Source organism: Trematomus bernacchii, unplaced genomic scaffold (assembly GCF_902827165.1).
Source record: "Trematomus bernacchii unplaced genomic scaffold, fTreBer1.1, whole genome shotgun sequence".
Lineage (NCBI taxonomy): Eukaryota > Metazoa > Chordata > Actinopteri > Perciformes > Nototheniidae > Trematomus > Trematomus bernacchii.
In genome coordinates this window covers 17793236-17820214 of record NW_022988050.1, presented here as the reverse complement: position 1 = coordinate 17820214, position 26979 = coordinate 17793236, and the positions used below count along the sequence as shown (strand labels likewise).

The 26979-nt window shown below is 42.0% G+C and overlaps 1 protein-coding gene across 1 annotated transcript in view; it reads right to left on the bottom strand.

Moving 5' to 3' along the window:
• The window catches only part of jmjd1cb (jumonji domain containing 1Cb), a 123550-nt gene that overhangs the window by 44122 nt on the left and 52449 nt on the right, over positions 1-26979 (bottom strand). Inside the window, exon 3 of the mRNA XM_034119169.1 lies at positions 5909-6022. Coding sequence (XP_033975060.1) covers positions 5909-6022 — 114 coding nt within the window. The remainder of the gene's footprint in view (positions 1-5908; positions 6023-26979) is intronic.

Here is a 26979-nt window from a genome sequence, read left to right as displayed (position 1 = left end):
GGAGGAAAAGAGAGAGGGTTGTGTTTTCTGACACTTGGTGAGTTCCCTGACACACCGGGGACACATATTCATGTATAAAAGACGTACAAAAGTGCATTTTGCATGATAGGTCCCCTTTAAGAGATCTTTTAACCAACCCCGCCCTGCTGAGGGTCAGCTGTGATACACTGTGAGCCAGTGTCCATTTCACTGATGGAGCTTACACCATGTCCACAGTTAAATTTAGAACAGGTTGTTGCCCAGGTTTTTACAAACCACTATGACACCATCACACTTTATGGATAGTGCCTTGGTGTTCGGATCAGGGGAGCACAGGTTCAAACCCCACTGCAGTCAGCATGTCGTTGTGTCCCTGGGCAAGACACTTCACCCAAATTGCTCCTGTGGGGATTGCCCACAGTATTGAGTATGCAAGTCGTTTTGGATAAAAGCGTCTAACAAGTAACATGTAATGTAATGTAATGAGGAATCAGTTCTACTTGGATTGTTCTGTTCAAATATGTATTGATGTGAGGTACCAATGTGTATACACCTGTACAGTATAACATATTTGAATACTTTGTGTATGTGGATGGATTCATATACATGTGCAGGAAGGAATAATTAATATTGCATTTATTTAAAGGTGGGGTAGGTAATTTCGGAGAAACCAGCTCGAGTGCGTAGAATTTGAAAATACACAACCGGAGAAAATCTGCCACTTCCTTACAGAGCCCCTCCTCCAACACACACAAACGTGCACATGACCAATGAGGGCACGAGATAAGTTTGTGCACAGATGGAAGGCTGACAGGCAGGTAGGCCATTCAGTTATTTTAGCCGGGCCGGCTAAAATGATTGGTCGTGCTTTTTACAGTACTACGGCTTCCACAGATGATATTTTTTTATGGATTTTTTGTCAAAGCACTTAAAATATTCATTGCTATCGAGATGTTAAGAGCATTCCATGGAATATAACAAAAAGTGTATCTCGAGCCGGTTTCTCAAACTTATCTACCCTACCTTTAAGGGCTTCATACTAGCTACAAAATGTACTTAAAAGCATCTCGCCACTCAGTTAGTTTCTCAAAAAGCACAAACAATTCACAGTCAAATGACTCTCATTTGGTGATATATATCTTAATATCACAGACATCTGCTTTCATGGAGCACAGATGTGTGTGTGTGTGTGTGTGTGTGTGTGTGTGTGTGTGTGTGTGTGTGTGTGTGTGTGTGTGTGTGTGTGTGTGTGTGTGTGTGTGTGTGTGTGTGTGTGTGTGTGTGTGTGTGTGTGTGTGTGTCCTGTATTTGAAAGCACACAAGACGTTTTCAGAGTAAAGTGACACTGATGAGGCTGCAGCCACACGAGGACGATAACGCAAACGGACCGAAATCGTTATCAAAAAAGTCTTCCGTCAACACGCAATAGGCACCAGAAACGTGTCCGTCCACACGAGACCGCTCGAACCGCTGGAGATGCTGTAGTACATATATGCCGGGCCTGTAAGTGGCGCTGTACTTCTGCCACAAAATACACCAAAAGCAGCGAAGAAGACTTCTCGCGCATGCATGGTTGCCATGGTTGCCCTTCTGTTTATTCTCCGCGCTGGATTTAACAGCAGAGGTGGGGTTTCGCCGGTCAAGATGTCCGTTAAAGTTTAAATCTTCCGGACAAAATTAGAAAAGTGCCGGTCAAAGGTCTTCTTTGTTATTTATTGAGCTTTAAAACAAATGAATAACGACTCTATATAATAATATAAGAATAATACATGGAGGACAGAGCCTCTCTTTTCCTCCCCCTCTCCTGACAGCCCGTCAGTATCCGTGGTCTCATGCAGCTGGCTGATCCAGTAATGAGTGACTCGACAGTAAAAATAAACATATTTATAACTAGTTTAGGTAGTTTGAGAGGTCATTAAAATAGCTAAGGGTGATGATCTAACTTGAAGTGTGTGTTTTGTTCTGCTCATCGCTCCATCACAGCGGGCGGAGCTGCAGGTTATCATGCAGAGCTGCGTGTCTCCTCTCCTGTCCGATTAGACTTTACTCGCGTTTATGTCCATATCGATCAAAACTAGCTGGAAGCTCCTGCGAGATACCGGGACCTGGCTCGAAACACTCGGTTGTTGTTGTTGGCGAAACACATCAGCAATGTCGCGGGGGACGCGGGGATGAGCAGGAGAGGTGGGGAGAGGCGGGGCTATTGCGTCATCGTTATCAGGAAATGATCGTTATAGGGCGTAATCACGGAGCCGTTTGGCCCCCCAGAGCGTTTTGTCCACAGATCTACCCACCTTGGGACCCGTTATCGTTATCATTATCTGCGTTTCCCTGTCGGCCTTGTGTGGCCGAACCGTCTATCTGATAGAGAACTGTAGCAGATACGACCGTTACCGTCCTCGTGTGGCTACAGCTTGAGATGAAGGGTTTGACAGCAGGGAGGGAGAGAGAAACACACACGTTTAACTTCTAAGTTCTGTTAATGTATATAATTAATAACCTATTACTAACTTACTAAGCCAAACTGTAATTACTTGTTAATTTATAAGCAAATAGTATATGTTGGCTAACTTATAATGTAATTAGTTTACATTGTTTACATTTTGTTAGTGGGGGGGCTGGCCTGGCAAAGTACATTGACTTCAATGTTATTTGTTAACCTGTATAAATATTGTATATTCAATAGAGATACTCTAGGTAAACGTTTTTTTTTACTTTTGTTATGTACATACTGTTGTGTTTTGTTTATTTTTTACTGTCTAAACTGAAATATATATTTGCTGTTAATGTTTATTTTATTTTTAATTCATGTGCAATGCTTGTCTAAATGCTGTTGTGACAAAGGAATCTCCCAAACTGGGTATACAGTATCTTATCTTATCTTAATTATTTCTTCACACAATGAATAGTATCTTCTTTTTCTTTTATTGAATTGTATAATCATTACCTGTTATTCATACAAAGGCATACTTATATTTGAAATGGAATTGGGAAAGAAACTTTGAGAGACAGGGAGCGACACGTTCAACCTTTGACCCTACATGTGTCGAGCGTTTGTATCACATGGACAGTTCTAAATACTCCCTAGACTCGGTCTGATCTGACCATTTGAACCACTTGTGGTGGGGGTCGGCAACACATTTGATCACATATATCTTTTGTAGTGTAAACACGAGCGTTGTCCTGATGTGAACAGAACATGCGTCATCAAACCGACATATGCAACATAGGCTCCCCTTTTTTACCTAGTTTTCTCATCTGGAGTTGACAGAAAACTGGTCAGTGCTCCCTCAGTGTCTACAGCACTGTATGAGAGAGAACGTTCCAGCACAATACTCTGGAAAATTCACGCTCTGTTACTGGGCTCAGAGTGGGTAGTTTGGACAAACTGAGTCAGCACTAACTGTTTTATTCCCCACCTCCTGTCCTCCAGCCTCAACACACACCAGAACTTTCTAGCCACACACACACACGCACACACACACACACACACACACACACACACACACACACACACACACACACACACACACACACACACACACACACACACACACACACACACACACACACACACACACACACACACACACACACACACACACACACACACACACACACACACACACACACACACACACACACACACACACACACACACACACACACACACACAGCAGGCTGGCCCCCTAAACAGTGACTTCATTGTACAGTTTATGCCAAACAGATTGTAGCCCCCTCCCTCCCTCCCTCCCTCCCTCCTCTTCCTCCCTCCGGTCTTCCTGCCCAACTGGAAAAACAGAGAGGGGAGTGGCCACTGCTCTGACTGAGTGTGTGTGAGAGTTTGTGTGAGAGTGTGTGGAGCTGTTTTTACTGCTCAGTCAGGTTCAAAGGTCTCCCAAAGAAAAGGCAGCTCTGTGCGGGCATAGCACTTCAAGAATGGAGGAAACTGTGTGTGTGTGTGTGTGTGTGTGTGTGTGTGTGTGTGTGTGTGTGTGTGTGTGTGTGTGTGTGTGTGTGTGTGTGTGTGTGTGTGTGTGTGTGTGTGTGTGTGTGTGTGTGTGTGTGTGTGTGTGTGTGTGTGTGTGTGTAACACGCTGTGCTTACTGCACTGCTTTCTGGTCCACATTATGACTTGTTGATGAGCGCTCATACTGTAAGCACTTTATACCATTCGTCGACAAGGCTCCAAAGATGAACATATAGAATAAGTTACTCCAAAAGCAAAGCTCCCAAAAGGTAAGTAGCTGGCACAATAGGAAAACAGGAGAGTTTACAATAAACACTGATCGTGAGTTTGAACTCCAAAAATGTCTGAAATATCATGCAGGGACCTTTAACTGGTATACAGGAACAGGTCATTGGACCTTGGCATTTATCTAGTGCTTTTCGAGTCTTCCCACCACTCAAAGCTTGATATGCAGGTTATATGCAAGTTCCTCTAGATGTAGCCTTTTGCCTTGCCTTAATGTCAAAGGTCAATCTAAAATCACTCCAACAAATACAAATGAAAGTAAACAATGAGCCTCAAGTGCATCTCCACCTGGATGCTGTTTGTTACTCTCCACGCAATATACAATCACTAACAGGTTTATTTGATCAATAATTAATCACACATCTTAAACGTATTCAGCTAAGCTCATTGCAACTAAAAAGAGCAACTTCTTGTGATACCATCAAGCTCCCAGACTATTGTATGCTCTGCTGCCGTCAGAATACAGTGGTAGAATGTTCATCACACCTGTTTAGTGAGAACATTTGAGGGAGCTGACAGTGCAGACACTACTGCACACAGAAACTACAGCACAGATTACAAGAAGGAGAGGGAGTCAGCGGAGGACACAGCGGCAGTGAAGCTGACTTCTGATTGGCTGCAAAGTTAAGACAAAACAGAAATAGAGTTTGTGTCTTGTGTTAGCACAGCCTGAAGACAGATGGAGACAGAACACAGTGTCCGTCTGCCTGACACTGAGTGGAACACAGTGTTCCAACCAGCACAATACTACAAGCTGTGTTCAGCAGAACACACACTACACACACATCAAATATGCAGCCGCATAACACCAGAATATGTACAGCTCTGTGATTTACTGCCAATTGTGCAGCTACAGTATCTGTGATGTGTTTATGTATCAGGGAGTGTTAATGTGTGTGTAGTTTATGAGTAAGTCATGTGTACAATCTGTCAGAGGACAGACTGTGGCTGCACATGATGTCTTTACATTCACATTAAGGGCTGGCAGTCACCTCCATATGGAACACAGCGCCCCCCCACCCTGCTCTCCATGGCTGCAGTCTCCAGCCTCAAACTAATTGTGAATGACTAATTCTTCATTAGCAAATTCAATCCAGTTACAGTGTGTATATCTACCACAGGACAGTATATTTATAGTTCTTTTTCAGCCAACAGAAACTAAGGCTACACATGAATCCAAATGTAATCAAAATTGCAACATGTACTAGTGCGATAATCAAACGCAGGAACCACACTATTTGTTTAAAGGCTAAATATGCGTACATTTTTTATTAAGTTATAAAATCATGATGAACATGAACATTGTAATCTATTTTTCAATGATTGTAGGAATTATGGCAACAACAAAAAAATCCCACAAATATTGTAAATCTTATCAGAAGTGCATCAGTCAAATGAATCGCAATTATGTGTTAACTGCTCTTAAATTGAAACCACTTCAATAATTCAGCACAGACAAAAAGTTAATTTCAAACCAACATTACTTTAATACGCTATCTAACTTCTGTCCGCTGTAAAACTGGAACTACGATTCGTACAGAAGAGGAACCACATGTTCATTCTAAAGTCAATACTTCCATGATGCATTGCTCACTGAAGTGACTGTACCATCATTTATGATTCAGCATTGCTGTGATGATTCAGTGTGTTTCAGAGTGTGTGTGTGATTCTTACCTGGTATGGTTGGAAGGCTGAAAGGTCAGACAGGAAGTCGAGCTGTCGGTCTAACAAGAATTCCACCGCTGTGAATGAGGACAGCAGGCTCTTCCCCACCACTGGCTTAAATGCCTGAAAACACACAAAACATACAACATGGTCAACAACAAACAACTACACAGTTATGAGTTTACCAGTAGGACAACCTGTTTCTATCAGGACTCTGATATCACATCAGCAGGTTTGGGGAGTAACAGATGACATCATCAGGATACAAAAAAAGGTAACTGTATTTGATAATAATTACATTACAAAAAAGGTAATCAGATTACTGTTACATTTAAGAAACAATAGAGATTACTAACAGGATTTCAGTGTTACAATACATTTTGAAATAAAGATCGATATGTTATAGGGAGACGTACTGAATGAATTTTCTTTATGGTTTATATTTAGGCTACTTTCATTTTCTTTATTTTAAATACATTTCTTTTTTAATGCAGTAGGCGGATTTATTAAACAAAAATACAATCTATGCTTTTGATTAATGTATTAAGCATAAACAGCATTTGTAAACTACTACTGTTACTCAAACAAGTAAAAAACATCTTATTGTATTCATGTTTTATTATCTTTGCTTTTAAATGAGTGTTTTTAAATGCCATTTTATAATATGTCTCTTAATGCTCTTAATGTCTTTCATTTTTGTAAAGCACTTTGAATTGCCTTGTGTTGAAAGGTGCTATATAAATAAACTTGCCTTGCCTATTGTTATTTATTTTCTCTTGTTTATATTTGCATTGCATATGATATTGAGGTAATCCAAAAGTAACAGAAAGTAATCAGGTTACATTACATTTGTATGTTGATACTCAGATTAGGTACTTTTGTTGACATGTTACTAGTTACTGATTACATTTGTGAAGTGACTCTCCCCACCCTGCACATCAGCAGCAATAGAGGGATAGTCATTACAAGAATTCATCAACATCCTCTACTAAACATGTGATAAACAATGCATGGAGATCTTCATCTCCATGAAAAAGCAAAAGTCAGAAGTGAGGCAGAGGAACAGAGGGATGAAGGCAGAGCGGTGAATGACAGAGCTCCAGAAGAGATGAGAGAAGGACATGATGAAACGCTGCAGAGAGGGAGAGGAGAAAGAGACGGAGCAGGATGGAAGGAGAGCTCCAGAGTGATGAATACATTAATAAGAAGAAGTCTGACAGTTCAAAGGCAGTACACTCCGCTTTGATGTTGCCTCTAACACACACACACACACACACACACACACACACACACACACACACACACACACACACACACACACACACACACACACACACACACACACACACACACACACACACACACACACACACACACACACACACACACACACACACACACACACACACACACACACACACACACACACACACACACACACACACACACACACACACACACACACACACTCTGATGTCTGTCAGCCTGCAGCCTGAGCTCAGCTGTCACTGCACAGACAACACTTCCACTTGTATCCTTCATATCCATCTGTACTGCTGTGACCGCAGTGCACTCAAACTATGTACATCTACTGTATACTATACTCCTCATAGGTGAGAGCAGCGCTACGCATGCCCGGCGCCGTGGGAGGGCCAGGGAGGGCCAGGCCCTCCCATTTGACATTCCTGCCCTCCCCCAATAAACAAGTTTTTTATTATTTATCATTTTTCTTTTTTTAAAAGATCTTTATTTTTTTAATTATAAATAAACTGAACTTTTATGCTACGATGTATGTGATGTCAGATAGTAACTAAAAAAAAAAATCGCAGGCTACGTCAAATAAATTCATGTGTCTGTTGTGATTTGTGATTCGTCCACATTTAGACCAATCACAGCGTCACACTCTGCCGCCTATTCTGGATTTGTTTATTGTGCATTCTGTAGACTCCCATTTCTGTTTGAATTACAAAATGGACATCAGAAATTGGCTTAAAAGGTCTAAGGATTTATTAAAACGAAATAGCGATGAAAGAACTGCAGCCGATGGTGCTGCTGGCGACCCTGCACCTGCCGTTGCAGCAGCACGCCTTAATGTCACAAGCTTGACCTCGGCAAACCCCGGGGCTGAGTTAGCGAGCCCAATCCTTGACTCATCAAGGCGGGCGCCACCAACGCTGTCCTCCGAGGCACAGCTCCTTGTGCCCCTACCATCACCACCTGCGTTGCCACACCCTGTACCACACCCGCCAGCATCCTCCTCCTCCGTGCCGGTGCCTCCACTACAGACGCTACCTTGCAGCACATCAACAGGTACTATTGGTACGCTCAAAGACCAACAGCCCCAGATGATCTTGGGGTTAATAAACCCAACCAGGTGAAACTGGATCGTTATTCAGAGAGATTGTTTTCAGGAAAGAAGCACACTGTTGCCACTGCATGGTACAACAACAGACCATGGCTTGAATATTCGCTAAAAGCAGACGCAGCCTTTTGTTTCCCCTGTAGACAATTTAAAGTAAATACGTCTTCATCTGATGCGGCTTTTACTGTCAAAGGTTTTTGCGACTGGAAACCCGCATTACAGACTGATAAAGGACTGCTAAGACATGCCGCATCAAAAGAACACATTTCATGTGAGAGTTTGTGGAGAGAGAGACAGATACGCGAGGAAACAAATAAGGAAATTAGTACTTTGGTGCACACAGATCAGCTGGCACGGAACCGTTATTACGTGTCAGCTGTCGTTGATATTATAGCTTTTTTAGCTGTCAACCAACTCCCTCTCAGAGGTGACCACGATTCACTCCACAGCATGTCCGAGTCAGGCAGTGGGCTCTTCCTATCGCTGTTTGAGTATACGCTGCACAAAGATGCAGAGTTGGCCTTGCTGTTTGATATATATTGTGCCGCAGGCCCGCAGCACATGACGGTTTTGTGTGCCCTCCCATGAAAATCATATGCCCTCCCTTTAGATTTGTTCTGGCGCCGGGTCTGGCGCTACGTCACTGCATGGCGGAATGACAGCCCCGCCCACTTTCCGGTGAAAACAAAGAATACAAATAGTTGTATCATAAAACTGCTGTCGTGTATTGCACGTCAAACAAAATAGATCCAAAGTCAGATGTTAAATAAGAGATCTGTGGCATTAAGGAAATCTTTTCCTGCTGCCTGCCACTCGTCCACTGGCAGACTGACAGGACATTGATTCCCTATTGACTCAAATTACAATAAATCAACACCAATGATCGATCTCTAATGACAATGTGTAATTGTTGCCTGTATGGCCATCGTAATTGGGCTCTTTGTCGATAAACAAATGCGCCAAATTCTGAATTTTTTGATGTGATTGGTAAAAACTAAAGAATCTCTATTTACGGCCTGTCACATGACAGCGAGTGTTTTGACCCAAAAAGAGGCAGGGCCGTGAAAGAGAGGGAAAATACCCAGATTGGTTGCTTTCATCTATTGTGGAGAGTCAGTCTTCAGGTTCCTTTATTACCCTGTTACATGAGGTTTCTATTTTAGTGCCTGATATCAGTCAAGTAAAGCGAGAGAGGACAGCCACAGCACAAGTGTGTGCGTGTGCGTGTGCGTGTGTGTGTGTGTGTGTGTGTGTGTGTGTGTGTGTGTGTGTGTGTGTGTGTGTGTGTGTGTGTGTGTGTGTGTGTGTGTGTGTGTGTGAAGCATGGGTCGGTGCTGCTGTGATTTATGGTTGCATAACAGGGTCAGTCTGATAGAGAGAGATGAGAGATTAGAGGTGAGAAACATGACCGCTGTGACCCCCCTCCCTTTCAACCCACACTCTGACAGGAGCACATTTGCAAGCAAAACATGATAGTGTGTCTGTCTGTATGAGTGTTTGCTGCTCTATTTCTGTCTATACATATCACATGTCCAGCCTTCCCTGGCAGAGTGAACCAGCAGTACAGACTGCACTACTGGACATCATCTGTATTTATTCAAAGTGCAAATGTCACTTTTTGCACCTGATATCCTGAAGCATCATTATTATTCTGCACTGATAGTGAGTTATTTACATGCACACGATCCCCCTGTCATGGTCATAAAAAGCAGGATTGGATGTACTTCAAAAGTTGTTTCACTTACTACATAACCTGAGTTACAAACACAGATGGAACATATGTAAAAAAACTTGTATCAGATATTATTGCTCTCCGTAAGCAAATGATGGTGTTCTAAGCAGCAACAGCCACAACAAGGTTATGGCGCATCTAGACAAACCTTTGCTGATTAAATATGAAGTTAGAAACGTTGCAGTGAACATAACGTGCGACGTGTGTACAGGCAATTTGACAGTACAAGTTCCTGTGACTTGTTTGTCCCCTTGTCAAGTGGGTTAGCCCTGAAGTTAGCAACAACACTGACCCAGGCTAGCTTAAGGTGGGCTGACCTTTAAGGTGGACCAGCTAATCTCCTTTTAGTGACCAGATGCTCCTCTGAATTTGGTCAAAATCTCTATTGTTGATTAACAGATACACAGTTTATTGTATACATTAAGAAAAACATAGTCAAAACCAACCTTAAAGGTGGGGTAGGTAAGTTTGAGAAACCGGCTCGAGATACACTTTTTGTTATATTCCATGGAATGCTCTTAACATCACGATAGCAATGAATATCTTAAGTGCTTTGACAAAAAATCCATAAAAAAATGTCATCTGTGGAAGCCGTAATACTGTAAAAAGCACGACCAATCATTTTAGCCGGCCCGGCTAAAATAACTGGATGGCCTACCTGCCTGTCAGCCTTCCATCTGTGCACAAACTTATCTCGTGCCCTCATTGGTCATGTGCACGTTCGTGTGTGTTGGAGGAGGGGCTCTGTAAGGAAGTGGCAGATTTTTTCCGGCTGTGTATTTTCAAATTCTAGCGATCTCGAGCCGGTTTCTCCAAAATTACCTACTCCACCTTTACTCAGTTTGATAGATAAAGAAACGCTACAAAACATGTGAATAAAAATGTAGCAGGACGTTTATTTAGGTTCATAAAAGTGTATTGTGTTTAGTGAAGCTGATGACACGGAGTCCTTTAGTGCTAAACCTGTTCTAGATTCATCAAGTGCATGGAAACATGGGATGGAATGAATGAAAGGATGGAATAAAGTTTCTCAAAGACTTCTCATTACTGGATTCAAGACATGTCATTGTGAACTTCTGAACTGAACATTTCTCCCAACACAGAGCAGGGCTGCCATCTGTGGATCCTGCTCTCATTCCCCTCTCTCAGACTGAAAGGACATGACAGGTCCTCTATCCCCTCTAAAATGACTTTTACACACACACACACACACACACACACACACACACACACACACACACACACACACACACACACACACACACACACACACACACACACACACACACACACACACACACACACACACACACACACACACACACACACACACACACACACACACACACACACACACACACACACACACACACACACACACACACACACACACACACACACACACACAATTGGGTCACATCTGCCAGTGTGCCAGGAAAAAGCATTCTGTCGCTGAATATTTCCCAACAGGCAGCAGGAGAGACACATTCACTTACTCTAAACTCACAACACACATTCAAACCAGAGGACCTACACACAATGTAATGTCTTCATAAAGAGAACCAAACTCATAATGACAATGCATATTTACTCACACAAGCTTCATGGCATGGAGAGAGCTTAAGAGGACAGACAGGACAACGTGTGTGTGTGTGTGTGTGTGTGTGTGTGTGTGTGTGTGTGTGTGTGTGTGTGTGTGTGTGTGTGTTGAATAATTGATCAAGAAAAGTGCAGCAGAATGTAAAAGTGATGAAGAGGTGGGGATGATAGAGCTCATGCATCACTAAGTGACCTAGAGAGACTACACCACATGCATGCACGTACTCATGCATGCTTGCACAAATACACACACACACACACACACACACACACACACACACACACACACACACACACACACACACACACACACACACACACACACACACACACACACACACACGCTTTGCCATCCATTATCTGATGAAGGTCAGAGAGAGGGGGAGGGAAACAGAGAGGTAGAGGGTTGTGTATGTAAATCAGTCTGGATGTACATCCTATAAATATAACAATAAAGGGAGTTTTTTTTTTTTTAACAATTTAGGAGAGAGGCAGCAGATGGGAAACCTTTTTTTACTGCTTGGTGTCATGTGACATGCAACCTGCCATCAGGGTGCACTGGGTGCTCACCCAGGCTGTGGTCAGGAGTCATATGATTAACTGGTGGAGGTAGAATACCCTTCTACATTAGATCTACATACATAGTGAGGCTGGCCAACAACCTCGTCTCTGACCCCAACCATGTCCTGAATAGTGACCGTGAATTGTTGCCATCAAATCAGACGTACAAGGTCCCACCTTTTAATAAGGAGAGACTGAAGCACTCCTTTGTGCACCAGTAAATCCTGAAATCAAACAAGAGAGTTGAATCCCAGGTCAAATGTATGTTAGAGGGTCTTGAACATCTTCAGTGATTGTGATGTTATGTTAAATGTCAGCTTCTTTATATCGTGTCTTAATATTTGTCCTTGTTTGATGTTGCAAGTAGAGCTGTTGTGATGCAAGATGAATGTGACACTTGATCTGACAATACATCGTAATTGATTGCCAAGTCCAATTTAAACTGTCACTGAATAAAAGCTTTTTCTGAAGAGGAGTTGGTTTGGCAGAGAGGAACACCAGGGCGATGTGGAGAACATCCAGCAACATGGCAAAAACAAAGCATTCAAAGAAAAAGGCAAAAGACATGACACTACTACCAAATATGCAAATCAATCAATACAGAGCTTCTGTAATAAACTAATACATTATTGATTTTTAGATTAAATAATGTGTAATAACTGTATTGCTACTCAGGAAGTGCACTCGTTTTCTCTTCCCACCTGCCTTATATGGCATGATTTGATGGACTGCATGTATCCTGTTGTCAAACTGGGCCAAAGGTCGGCTGTAGACTGCTGTGCCACTGACGGTGTGATTGTTGAATAGGTCGATCAACACTTCAAAACTTAAAGAGAGTAAACTCACAACGATGAAACCCATTCATAAGGCTTTACCAGTGTTGCAACCTGTGCTGGGCATATTTGCCTAGTCAATTATTTAGTTGTAGATTCAGTTATCAAAATAGGCAGAATTTTGGGCAATTCACAATCATTAGTCCACTTTCAGGTCAGCAATTATTTGAAGTTCTCTTTCTCAAGAGAGATGCATGCCAGAAATAGATACATTTAAAGAGAGAAGACTAAGGAACACACACACTACACTGAATAGTAATCATGAAATAATAAGGGAAGTGGGTTCAGTTTGACTTCTCTCCTTCTATGCACTCTTCTTCTTTCACTTGCTCACACATGGACACTTTCAATAGCTCTCTGTCTCACTCTCACTATCTCTTTCATCTGTCTGTCCCTCTCCTCAGAGTCAAATCAATGACACATTAACCCTGAGCATTCATTGACTATGACTGAGAGGCCTGGGGCCTCATTTATAAAGGGATATACGCTCAAAAAATGGCGTACGCCAGTTTCTACGCAATGTTTGCGATTTATAAAATACTAACTTGACGGGAAAATGTGCTGTCCTCCACGCAAACTCTAACCCATGCGTACGCACTAAGCACACAAACGGGAGAGACGAGAAACTGCGACACCGTTGGCAGAAGAAAGAATGGAGAGAAATATGTGGAAATAATACCATAAATAAAATGTTACCTCTCATTTATCAAATATGAAGAATTCATTTTCAAACATTGATTAAAGCCAATCTTTAAATGATTAAACAAACGCCTGTTTGAGACTCCTCAGTGCACACAAAAACATAACTTGGAGAAATAAATAAATACGGATGCTATTTAAAACCACCTAGAATATGTTGTGTTAATGTTATGAAATGTTTTCTCATAAATGATGCGGTAAGCAGGAGGACAGAATAACGTCTAAACTGACGCCGTTTTGCATTTCTATAGGTTGTAGATACGAGCATGGTTTTATATACTATCACGTTTAATCGTGTTTTATGCCGTTTGCCAAGACTTGATAAGTCGCTCGTAAAACACAGGAGGTATGGAAACTAAGAACACCATATGTGGTAAATTGTACAGCTAATATAACACAACCCATTAGTTGTATTTCCTTTAACTGGTGGATTATGGATATATAGTTGCTGATCGACAGCTGGAACACAAACCACCAAATACAACAAAATAATTCAGATCCAGTCGTCATGAGGGAGAGATTCCCCGATCATTTCTTACAGTTTCTCATCAAGGGGCTCCTGTCCCCGGTACAAACACACTGCCTGGGGAAGGTTAGGTTATGTGTATTTTTTTTGTCATTAACTTTTTTCGGACCACTTATTTATTTATTTTGGTGACGATCCGACCTCCATGCTGCTACTCTGGTTTCAAACTGCATCCACCAAACAATATGATTTATCTCGACCTCCCCACAATAACCAAAATCTGACACGGTGTGAGATGTCTTTTTTAGCTGTTCTATCGTCATTTCCTGCGATCTTCTTCATGCAGTCAGTCAGAATGAATGAATGAATGGGCGTTTCTTTGACTATGTATAGGCAAATATGGGCGTTACGAGTCGATTGTGATTTATCAAGGGAAACAGGCGTAGGGAGTGCCGTACGCACTTCTCTCGCCGGTACGCAATGTTTTGTGAATCGGAAAATGGCGGAACATTTATGTACCTATTTTTGTGCTTTGTACTACGTAAGCAACCTTCCTACGTCAATCCTACGCAAGGCGTTATAAATGAGGCCCCTGATCACATAAGGCAGTCAGGATGTGACCTGCTCTCAGGTCAGGGTCACTGCTGGTGGTTGACCCTTCAGACTGTGAACACCATGTGACCTGCAGCACCACTCTGCTGGGAGTTTATTTTGCCATAACACTTTACCCATGAGCGGGTTTAAAAAAGGCTTTACTCATACTTATTTTAACTGATGAGCTGCTATATAGACATTATGTAAAGTGTCCACCTCTGTGTCCCAGTGATCTGATGGATTCATATTAGTGGTGTTACAAAACATATTATTATTCTGTTCCCTGATTACAGCTGCCAGATGTTACAGAGGAAGACTCTCAATGCAATCTCCACATAAGCATTTCCTATGATATTTTATAATTTTATATCAATATATGAATTCTGGTAAAAGATTTGAAGGGTGTGTAGTACTGCGCGCACACACAAACGCACACACATTGTTCTAGTCTAGTTGTTTATTGATTTAATTGTAAATAATCAGAGTTGTAAAACACAGCTGCTCACCCACACACACACACAAGGATATTTAGTGCATACTATGTCTTAAATAGGACCTATTGTCCTTCTCTATCCATTTAAACCTGAGGGTTTCAAACTCAATTTCATCGCGGGCCACATCAGCATTATGGTTGCACTCAAAGGGCCGGTTGTAACTTTAAGACTATATAAAAATACATATATAAATATATCATATATATAAAATAATGTATTATATTACATTATTGCCTCTGCATTGGATTATTATCGGATAAGGTAATAATAATTTACGACTGAAAGCAGAAGTCTAGGGCAAGTAATTGCAAGTCTCTTCAGTGAGAATGTCACAAAACGATTTAAAAAGAAAAGCCACATTCTGGAAAAAAAGTCACAATCAAAAAAAAGAAGTGACATTTAGAAGAAAAAAAGGCAAATTCTGAGAAAAAAGTCAAATTTGAGATGCGTTGTGCTCCATGTGTGGGCAACGTGCCTCTGTAAATCGGCATGTAACCGTATAATACACATATATTCTTTGCAAGCTCTTGTGGGCCACATAAAATGAAGTCGCAGGCCGGATTTGGCCCCCGGCCTTGAGTTTGGCCAAATCTTGAGTTTGACACCCCTGATTTAAACTATGTGTTACGGACCGTCTCCACAGCAGCGTTAAAAAAATCTTGGAGGTGGGCGTATCTGAGGCTTGGGGTTTTTTTTTGCGATCAACCAATCACATGAATCTCCCGCCCGCGACATACGAAGCCAAAAAGCCCGAAGTAAACTGGATATAAACTCCCCAAAACAGGCGAAAACCTACCACTGTCTCTGCCACCTCCCTCCATGCCCTGGCTCCTCCGGTTTATATCCCGGTAGGTCTGGTCATAAAGCACCGGGGTGATTGATTCGCTACCGCTAATTTCTCCTCCATTTTTTGGAATATGAGGAAATGACCTGCGGTATGTCTCTCCCAGCATACACACCGTTTGATTGGCTAGAGCTTGAACTGCCAGATTTGCGTACACGGGATTTGATTGGCTGCCGCTTCCACCTCAGATTCAAAAGTTGAACATTGTTCAACTTTGAATCTTGAAAATCCTGAGAATCTCCGCTCGCCTGCCCACAATGCATTTCGGCCGAAAAGTGAGGGAAAGTGACGTCACCCCATTCAAAGTGAATGGGCAGAAGCGTTTCAAGATTTTTTAACGCTGCTGTGGAGACGGCCCGTTAGGGTTGTTATGGTGATAGCATGGTATGGAGGGAGATTTGTCTCAATATTATGTGTGTGAACAGATAGATAATCTGAGTGTAAATGTATAATCTGGAGATGTAAAACACCAGAGAAATGTTCTGCTGGAACGAATGAAAATCTACTCGGCTATGCTTTGATGATGATTTAGTTACTGCCTTTCAAAGAAAAGGCATGCAGTCTGGTTACGCTATGGCGACAGTCATCATACATGTTGCAGGCTGATTGAATTTGATACTTGCTAAAATGTCCTCAAAGGTCAGTTATTAAAGCAAACAAAATGTATTAATTTAAGTTCAATTAACAAATCATTGTAAATGATTAATCAATTAATAAAAACAGGTTTCTTCCAAGCACTTTCTTTAGAGAATGACATGTTATTTCATGGCCGGCCCTCAGTGTGGGTTGCCAGCAGCCTGGTAGGTGGTACAGGGAGGGGGGGGGGAATGACAGATCACAGCAGGATGTACAGAAATCATGTTCCTGCTTCTTCTAGCCCCTCCATCCAACAGGTGTGTTCCCTCTGTGCCACTCCAGCACTCTGAAGTCAGTGTGCTCTGCAGGGGCGCACACACACACACACACACACACACACACACACACACACACACACACACACACACACACACACACACACACACACACACACACACACACACACACACACACACACACACACACACACACACACACACACACACACACACACACACACACACACACACACACACACACACACACACACACACACACACAGCAGCTGCCAGCTCTCACAGACAACTTTACAAAATACAGTCCTGCAGACTGAACATCAGAAAATACTTTCTATTTCTAACTGCACCCCGCTGTCATGTTAGAGTATTATAAATACCATAACGCCAAATATGTCAGCTGTTAATCATGCAACAAAGCATCTGTTCGACAATGGCTAGTGTATTAGACATGAAGATTTGATTTGACATGCCATGACACCTGGCAAACACAAAGAACATCAACAAAGAGGAACTGAGGTTCCACCCTGAAAGTAAGAAAACCTATACGACTGAGTCAGTCCATCAACAAACACACATCATAACCCACAGCTGGAGCAAGGTTATCAGTTCATTTGAAAATGGTAAACGGTAATTGGACTACATTTATAAAGCGCTTTTCCAGTCTTTGAAACCCCTAAAAGCGAAGTTAGTATTCCTCCATTCACTCTCATTCATACAGAGGCAGAGGCTGCCATACAAGGTGCCACCTGCTCAAGGAAGCTCTCACACACACACACACACACACACACACACACACACTACACACACACCACACACACCACACACCACACACACACACACACACACACACACACACACACACACACACACACACACCACACACACCACACACACCACACACACACACACACACACACACACACACACACACACACAACCACACACACACAGTTGGCCTTGGCCATTACATGGAAGCCAAGTATCTTGCCCAAGATATATTGACATGTTGACCGCAGGGGCTTGAGGATCCAAACCAACAAACCTCCGATTGTTAGAGACCATTGACCCACACAGTGTCCGATAATTATACATAAAGTATCAATCACCAGGTTATGGTATGTTAGTTGTGGACAACAGTCAGATACTGCTGTGCTGTATGACTATGCTGCAACAGCCTATTCACTATCAGCAGCATCATTGACCATTGAACACACTGAAAATGAATTATATGTTTCTTATGTGCCTCAAATCTAAATGAGGAAGCATTGCCTATACTATAAACTATGGTTGTGTCTTGTTTGTTATTTTGCATTTTCCTGTTTTCTACCAAAGTGAACGCAGGATTCTTTGCCCCAACAGGTGGGGGCTTGCCACAGGCGCTTGATGACAAATGAAGAGTGGTCGCCCACAACAAGAGACCGGAGGCCTGTACTACGAAGTCGGTTCAACATAACCTGGATATGTTTGAGTTACCAGGCTTACCTAATCCAAAACAAACACGCTCACGCTAAAACTGTCCTACGACGCTGGTTATCAACTTGTTAACTCAAGCCAGCTTTGCCCTATCTAGTTAGGTGCGCGTTCACATGAAAGGGGCGGGGGTTAGCAACATTCGACCAATCACAAACATGGACAAGCGTACTGACAGCGCAGCGTCATACTTCCTGAATGAAAAGTGAACAATAATATTAGACAAATATGAAGACGTTAAACTTTAAACATCCATGACTTAAACACTTTATCCAGGATAAAAGCCACATAGCTGCACCTGCAAGGTGAATACAGCTGGTAAAAGAAAAAGTGTTTGAATGCGTACATTAACAGGTTTATGATATCACTGCTGCCCCGTCCAAGACACGAGTGGATCTGACTTTAATTACATTTGACTCGAGTGTTTCGTCAACTTAATGTGTTGTTTAAAATAATACTTCTGCATACAGTATGTGACACTGTGAGTGTTGCACGGCCAGATACGGCTCAGCTGACTCAAATAAGGAAATATATGAAACATTATGATGTGATATGATATGAATGATAATGGGACACATCGCCGTCTGCACTCACAGTGCCGCGGACTGTACGTAATGTTACTCTGATCCGGTTACTTATGTTGTGGCAGATATTTAAGTAAGCTTTCTTAACGCTAATGTTATAATAGTCAGATTGCTCTGAAGATGGGAGGGGATATTCTATTCATTTTCACGTTCACACAGTCAGTTGATTTTTGCCGGCCGTCTTTCCTGCAACGGCAGTTTTTCTGTATTTCCTCTATCCTGTAATATGAATTGATCGCTTTAAACTCCGCACACTGAGCTCTGATTGGTCAGCAGGCAGTGCTTTCACTGAGTTGATCTCTTATCCTGCAACCCTAACCTGCTCCGGACCAGGCTAGCCGCTCAGCATAAGTTACCATGGAGATCTAGCCCGCTAAGAAGTGAACTAGCGTCGTAGGACCGGAAACCCAAAGTTTTCCCTGAAGTTAGCCCGCTAAGCGGGAATCAGGCTTCGTAGTACAGGCCTCTGAGCTACTGAACATGTATTAGAGATGCAGGTTAACTATTCATGGATTTTTACTGTGACATCTCAAAGCAGATGAAATCACAATGAAAAAGCCAACAAGTACTATAAATCTAAACTATCAAAAGAAAAAAATATCACTTGAGACTCCCACATGAGACTGGGAGATTAATAATCAGACATCTGAAGCACACCATGTACATGATATGAATGATTTACAACCCAGACACAAAGATATGGCTGCCTCCTACTTCTCAAAACACTATCAGAAGTGCTGTGTCGGAAGCAGTGAGAGAGATAAGAATACATCGCAGGCAAACACATGGTTCTTAAAATAATAACTTAGAAAGAATTTAAACTGACAGTTGGACAGAAAGGAACAAATACACGTGAGTCCACTGGCCTTATTAAACTATTATAGGTCTTAAATCAACACAATCTTTCCATTTATTTCATTGTTTTTCTGAATGATGGTTCTGAAGACGCACTCTGCTCTACACAGAACACTACATATTATAACAAACTACTGTAGAATTCAACGAGCTCAGCTGTGGTGTAGATTACAACATGAGTAGGTATATAGTAAGGAGGTAAAGAAGAAGCAACCCGTTTATAAAGCTTACAGCATCTTTAGAGACTATTACAGGATACACACACACACACTCACACACACATTTCGACATCTAGGGTAACAGATTAGAGCCACCATTCAGACTATTCTGGGAAATGCCCACAGTTCCCAGGCCGTTTGTTTTTTCTGGTTCAAATGAAACGGGTTTTCGATGAGAAACAGCCGAAGATATAAAAGTGTAACATTACCTCTCTGCTCCGTCTCCAAGCAACGTCAAGGAGCAACGGCTCTGAAGAAAAACACTGGACAAAACTAGCTTTGATCCAGCGAGCAGGGGAGAGGCAGGAAGAAGGAAAGGAGAGGATGAGGAGGGTGAAAAAGGCAGGGGGAGGGAGGGAGGGAGAGAGAGAGAGAGAGAGAGAGAGAGTGGTTTCTTCTTGTGGTAAGGAAAGACAGATGGCCAAAAGGGAGAGAAAGCAGAGCAGAGGACGAGCTACACAGCCGACATTTTAACTGCTGCTGACGCAAGAAGGGGGAGAAGAAAGGAGAGAGAGGGAGGCAGGGAGGCAGGGCCGGCCGACACACACTTCCTCTGTGTGGTGTGTGGTGTGTGTGTGTGTGTGTGTGTGTGTGTGTGTGTGTGTGTGTGTGTGTGTGTGTGGTGTGTGTGTGTGTGGTGTGTGTGTGGTGTGTGTGTGTGTGTGTGTGTGTGTGTGTGTGTGTGTGTGTGTGTGTGCGTGTGCGTGTGTGACGCAGACTCACTCTCTCTTACTCACCACACTCTGCCCTCTTTCCATTTCTCTCCCTTACTCTCGGCTCTCGCTACAGCAATCTGCCTCACTCCAACTCCTCCCCCTCAGCTCGGTTCAACTCAGCTTTATTGACCACACTTTTCCTTTACAATGTATGATTGCTAACATGTATACTAACATCTGCAGATTCAGACCGATTCAGACAGGCAGGTTTTTGTTATTTTTAAGGGGCCAGAAGCTAGAAAGTCCAAACCAGACCATAAGAACTTTAAGGACAGAGAAATATTGGACTTACAAATATCAGTGGGACACAAACATCACTCCAAACATGACAATATGTCTTTGTGTTTGCTGGATGTGTAAATAGGCAACTGACATGTTAAAAACAACGTTTAGTGGCCATAACCTAAATAAAGCATGTTGTAAAGCCTTGGGATGTTCATAATTAAAACCTCATGTTTGGCTCAGTTTATGTTCAGCAGTTTTTCATGTCTAATCAGTGTAATAAGCTAAATATGAGAGAAGACACATGCAGTCCATCAGATTGGTGGATCGCTTCATTTTGAAGAACATAGTTTAGGATGGAGAATTGTTGCTGCTTCCTGGAGTTCAGTAACACAAAATGGTAAATCCACAAATTTACAATTGTACTACAAATATGTCCCTATCTCCATCTATACAGAACATATAGGGACTTGGTGCTGAAACCTTTTAAGATGTTTAAAGTGTCAAAACACTACAATTCCTATTATAATTAGCAATGGTGAAATTATTGGGGTTACTTTTGATATGGGAATTTGTTTAAATGTAACACATTTTTTAGTTACCTGAAATGTCCAAGAAGGTTCCATCATTCATATGAAATACTTTTTAAGATATCATAGACACTGCTGTTGCTGACATATCACAGTGTGGAAGATTAATGTAGTTAAACACTATGACTTTAGTTATTGTTATTTGTCTGTCACACGATTATCTGAGGGGAGGGACTGTTATTCATTAGTTAAACCACCAGTGTACTATCCTGTGAAGATAATTGAGATCTGTTAGGGGTCCATATACTTGTCATTTATAGCCGAGCAAGCTGTCGTCAGACGAATATCGCCGTTCCATTCTTCTTCTGCTTTTTCCTTGCTCTTTATTTTTACAGCTGACACAAACCAGCTCTGATTAATCTGTTCATCGCCTCAGCAGATTTACATTCTGCTACTGTACAACACACACCGCCACAACACACACAACACACACACAACACACACACACACACACACACACACACTAGGGCTGCTCGATTATGGCAAAAATCATAATCTCGATTATTTGGGTCAATAATGATATCACGATTATTAAAAACGATTATCCATTTACTTTTGAAAACATCAATTTATTGGAGAACATTTTTTTTAACATTATGTTGTTTTAAAAGTGATTACCCTGAACTTTAAGTATAATTCAACTGAAAAACAAAATATATAATAATATAAGTAATAATCAATAATAAAAAAATAATCGTTTTATTTCGATTATGTGTTTTCGTAATCCCCGTTGGCAAGCCATAATCGTAACTCGCGATTAAAATACGATTAATTGAGCAGCCCACACACACACACACGCACACACACACACACACACACACACACACACGCACACACACACACACACACACACACACACACACACACACACACACACACACACACACACACACACACACACACACACACACACACACACACACACACACACACACACACACACACACACACACACACACACACACACACACACACACACACACACACACACACACACACACACACACACACACACACACACACACACACACAGTTAAGCAGTAATATCCTGCAGTCCATCTGCTACACTGAAGCAGGATTAAAGCAACAGTCACACAAACGCACACACACAAACACACTTGCTATTTAAACCTGTATATAATATATGTGTGTGCGCACTGTTAGGCCTAGGTATGTAAAACTAGTATGACACTCTCTCTAACTCCCCAAATCATACATCTTACTTTCTACACTAGCATCAACATAGGAAGGCCTTCAGAAAGTCTGATCTAAAATGAGTATAAAGGTTGCGAGTGTAAGAGTGTGAGGCCATGAGGTGCTTCTGTGCTGCCCTCTTAGCTGTAAAGGTAAGCTAATAATTACACATTCACACATAGATCGCAGGAGGCAGGAGAGATTACACTAGAGCTCCATCTGCTCCGAGGGGGCAGACAGAGAGGAAGAGGGGTACAGGGAATGTTTATTGACCCAATTTCCACCAAGCTATATCTCACACAGTTTACTCTCTGCCTGGGTACACTCTCATTAGTGAGGCAAGCAAGCTCCAGCCTGGTCCACTCCAGTGTTCAAAACCTTCTAAGCTAGTATTAACCACATTTCCTTATTTCAGGAAACTTACCAAAAACTCATTCAAAAAACAATTGAAAGAGTCCCTGGATACACATGTTCTCCACAGTAGCAGAGTGTAAGACAAGCTGTGACGGATACCTTACAGGAAAGGGCTGCACACACACTTTCATCATACATACACGTATTGTTCAGCAGGATAATCTCCACATATTAACACCACTTTTAGAATTGTTGAAGACTGAATGCAATTGCCAGATATAGACAGCTATCGTTGCTATAAACTATAATGCTGTTTATAATGCTATAAACAAACTACATGATGGTCACATGACTTCACCTCCACTAAGCTAAAGCTGGCTAATGCTTGGCATGATGACGTTTGGCTGTCTCATTTAGCCTTTTGTTAGCAACTGACATTTTTCAGAAACATTTACGCTTTAGAAGTTCTCAAGTGGGGAATTTACTGACGTGTTGTATGTCATAAAATGCCAGTATTAACCATATTCCTTATTTTGAAATGCTAAATGAGATCTCTGGGTACCACGTTCTCCACATTAGAGAGAGTGTAAGGATGTGTGATGGATATATTACAGGAAAGAGCTGCACACACAAACCCACAACTGTGTCTCGTGTCATCACAAACAGAGTCAGTATAGTGACTAGTTAACAAGATGCCTGCTGATATATATTTGTGAGCGTAGGCGCCGCTGTTGTATTTCATTTTACAAAGTGGGGCCATTGTTGCTAGGTAACGTAGCAGGACTTACGCTGTCTGAGAAGTCAAACACAGATAATACCACTTACACTTACACTTTTCTCCCTTTCCTTCCTCCCTATCAACTACAACCCTGTCCTACATGTAACACCTGACCCCTGGACGGTGCATGTATCAGATGGGAATATAAAGGGTGCTGTCAGAAGCCCATCTACCTGACATGAATCTGTCATCATGTTATGACGTTTGGTGGGAAAATGAGTAGAAATAGAAATGTATTCATCCCAAATCACCAGGACTGGGAGGTTTGTTTTTGGGAGATATTTTTAGCATCTCCTCAGGGATGCTTGCGTCAAATCCTCCCTGCTGGCAGCATCCACAGATAAGACCTCTTTGGGGAATTCATTTCTAAAAAGTACACCACAAGATAACCCTTTAGTTCACAACATAACCACATCTGTGAAATGACTGCCTCTCTGCCTCCCCGTCTGCCTCTCTCACTCAGAAACTAGGACAGAGGAGAGCCCTGCTGGATATGTTAGTGTGTAACCGCTAATGGGCCCCAGCCAGATCACAGCACGAAAGTGTGTGAGTGCGTGTGTGTCAGTTGGAAGAGTGTAGTTTAAATGCTGGCACTGCACCATTTGACTTAGCTACAGAGGTGGCAGACGGACACAGAGTCATGTGACCTGTCCAACAGTCCAGCAGTCTGTCTCCCCATGCTAACCTACAGGGTTCCCAATAGCCATTAATGCACAAAGTGTCAACTGTGATTGTTAAACTGCCATTTTTAAGGAACATAAATGCTGGATAAGAGTTTCACCATAGTGCGTTCGTGCTATATTAATTATCAGGTAATAATGATGTTATATCCTACATCCTTCATTTCTTTCTGACAATTCCGACTGCATCCCCCTTCATTCTCTTTGTTCACTTTCACACACTCTCTGCCTCGGCCCCTGGGTGTCGTCGGGTCATTGGAATTCACTCTGCGTCTCTGATGGGAGTCTGCAGCGAATATCTGTAATGAGTTCACACAGCGCTCAACGCTCTCTGGGAGAGAGGGAGGTGATGTAATATCTGGATCTGAGATGCAACTGCTCACCACACACAGCAGAGAGGTGCTGATGGATGAACACCAACACCAGGGTACAGGCTGCCAGTGATGGTATGAACAGTGTTAGCAGCAGGAGGATGGTGACATGGCTGCGATGGCTCAGAACTGTTATGGTCTAAGGCAGGGGTCGGCAACCTTTTTGATATGAAGTGCCATTCAAAAAGAATTATTTTAGCAGCGTGCCGAGGGGGGGGGGGGGCGGGGGGGGAGGAGCTCGGCGCTCACCCATCAAAGCTTTGTATGACCACAACGGCATGAAACTGATTTGGACACTAGGAATGGTTGATGTGCAAAATGTTTTAGGACATTCTTGCCAAGGTTGATAATCAAAGATGGCAAATGTTTTTGTTTATATGATTTTTGCCTCTATGTGGTGCAAATCGATTCGCCAGGGATTTGATTTTCATTTGCAATCTGAACCCTTTTTTTTTAACCCATTAAAAATGGTTCATTTGATTTTAAAATGATATGATATCTAATGTTGAGAAGAAAGGAGGTGACCTGTTGCTGCAACGGATAACAGTATGTGAAGTTATTAAACCCTATACAAAATGTACTCCCCCTGAAATAGCATGAAGTATTGATTTAGTGATATGTACACTTTACTAATAAAAGGTAACAACACAGAATCACTACACTGACACTAAGAATTGTAACACACTCAAACATTTGTGTCTACTGTTGGTGTTGTTAATACTAGTCAAAATAAATCAAGCCACTGATAAAGGATTCTTTTTAACTCGTGCCAAAATATCCAATTACAATTACAACATTCGTAGAATCAAAAACAATCCTTTGAGTGAGTGTTGGTGGATGGGAGTAAAAGTGTGACATAAACTTGACTGTAAAGACAAATATGATGTCATATGAAGTAATATATGGTAAAGTGAGGCAGCATGTCATTTGTTAGTTCCTGTTAAACAAAGGGATACGGATGAGGGAATAAAGAGGGAAAGACTGTTTTGCAGCTAACTAGATACATCCTGCTAACTAGATACATCCTGCTTCCCGTTATAATAATTATGACATTATGAGACTTGGTATTGTTTTCCAAATAGCACTTACACTAAAGACCTTTATTACAAAAGAACGTTACATCACATCCTGTATGTCGGCAGCTGCCCTCACATAAAAGGTGTAATAGTGTGTGTGAGTGTGTAGGAAGGAGATGTGTCATCACAGCCCACATGTCACACACAGACTGAGGAAGAAGAGTGTGTGTGTGTGTGTGTGTGTGTGTGTGTGTGTGTGTGTGTGTGTGTGTGTGTGTGTGTGTGTGTGTGTGTGTGTGTGTGTGTGTGTGTGTGTGTATAATGCAGCCTTATTCAACTATTATTTGGTCACTCTGTTCTGAGAAGCACTCTGCTGAGCCACACCTGTGATTCATGGTGATACCACATCAACTCTAAACCAGAGCCACCACAGACCAGAGAGACTAACAAATGCTAACAAACTGTGTGTGTATTTCAGCAAGAGTAATCTGTTATTTTCAGCTCATTGTTCAGCTGTTCCGTCTGTGACTTCACTGTTTCAGTCATTCTCACCTCTCATAGAGCTGTTTGAAGCTGCAGCAGCTGTTTCCAGTGAGAAGGCTGTAAAAAGCCACTGTACACTCCCTGCTGAGCAGCAGACAGCAGACACAGTTGGACTGGCTTTTGAACATAGTGGAACACTTAACAGCTAAGAGACCGACATTTCCCTCAGAGGATTGCTAAGACCAAAAACAGAGCTCTCAGAGAGAGAATGTTTGACTGACATCATGTAGACACAAACACCACTTCTAATGAATATTAATATAGCTCCGTAATTACTGGATATGTAACTTAACAAATATTTGCTACCGAATTCATTATATCTCAGATGATGAAAAAGACATGGTCATGATGTAAAGATTGTAAAAGCAGAATGAATCTTTCTAATGAATTTTTAACGGTCACTTTTTATGCCAAGAGGATCACAAAATAC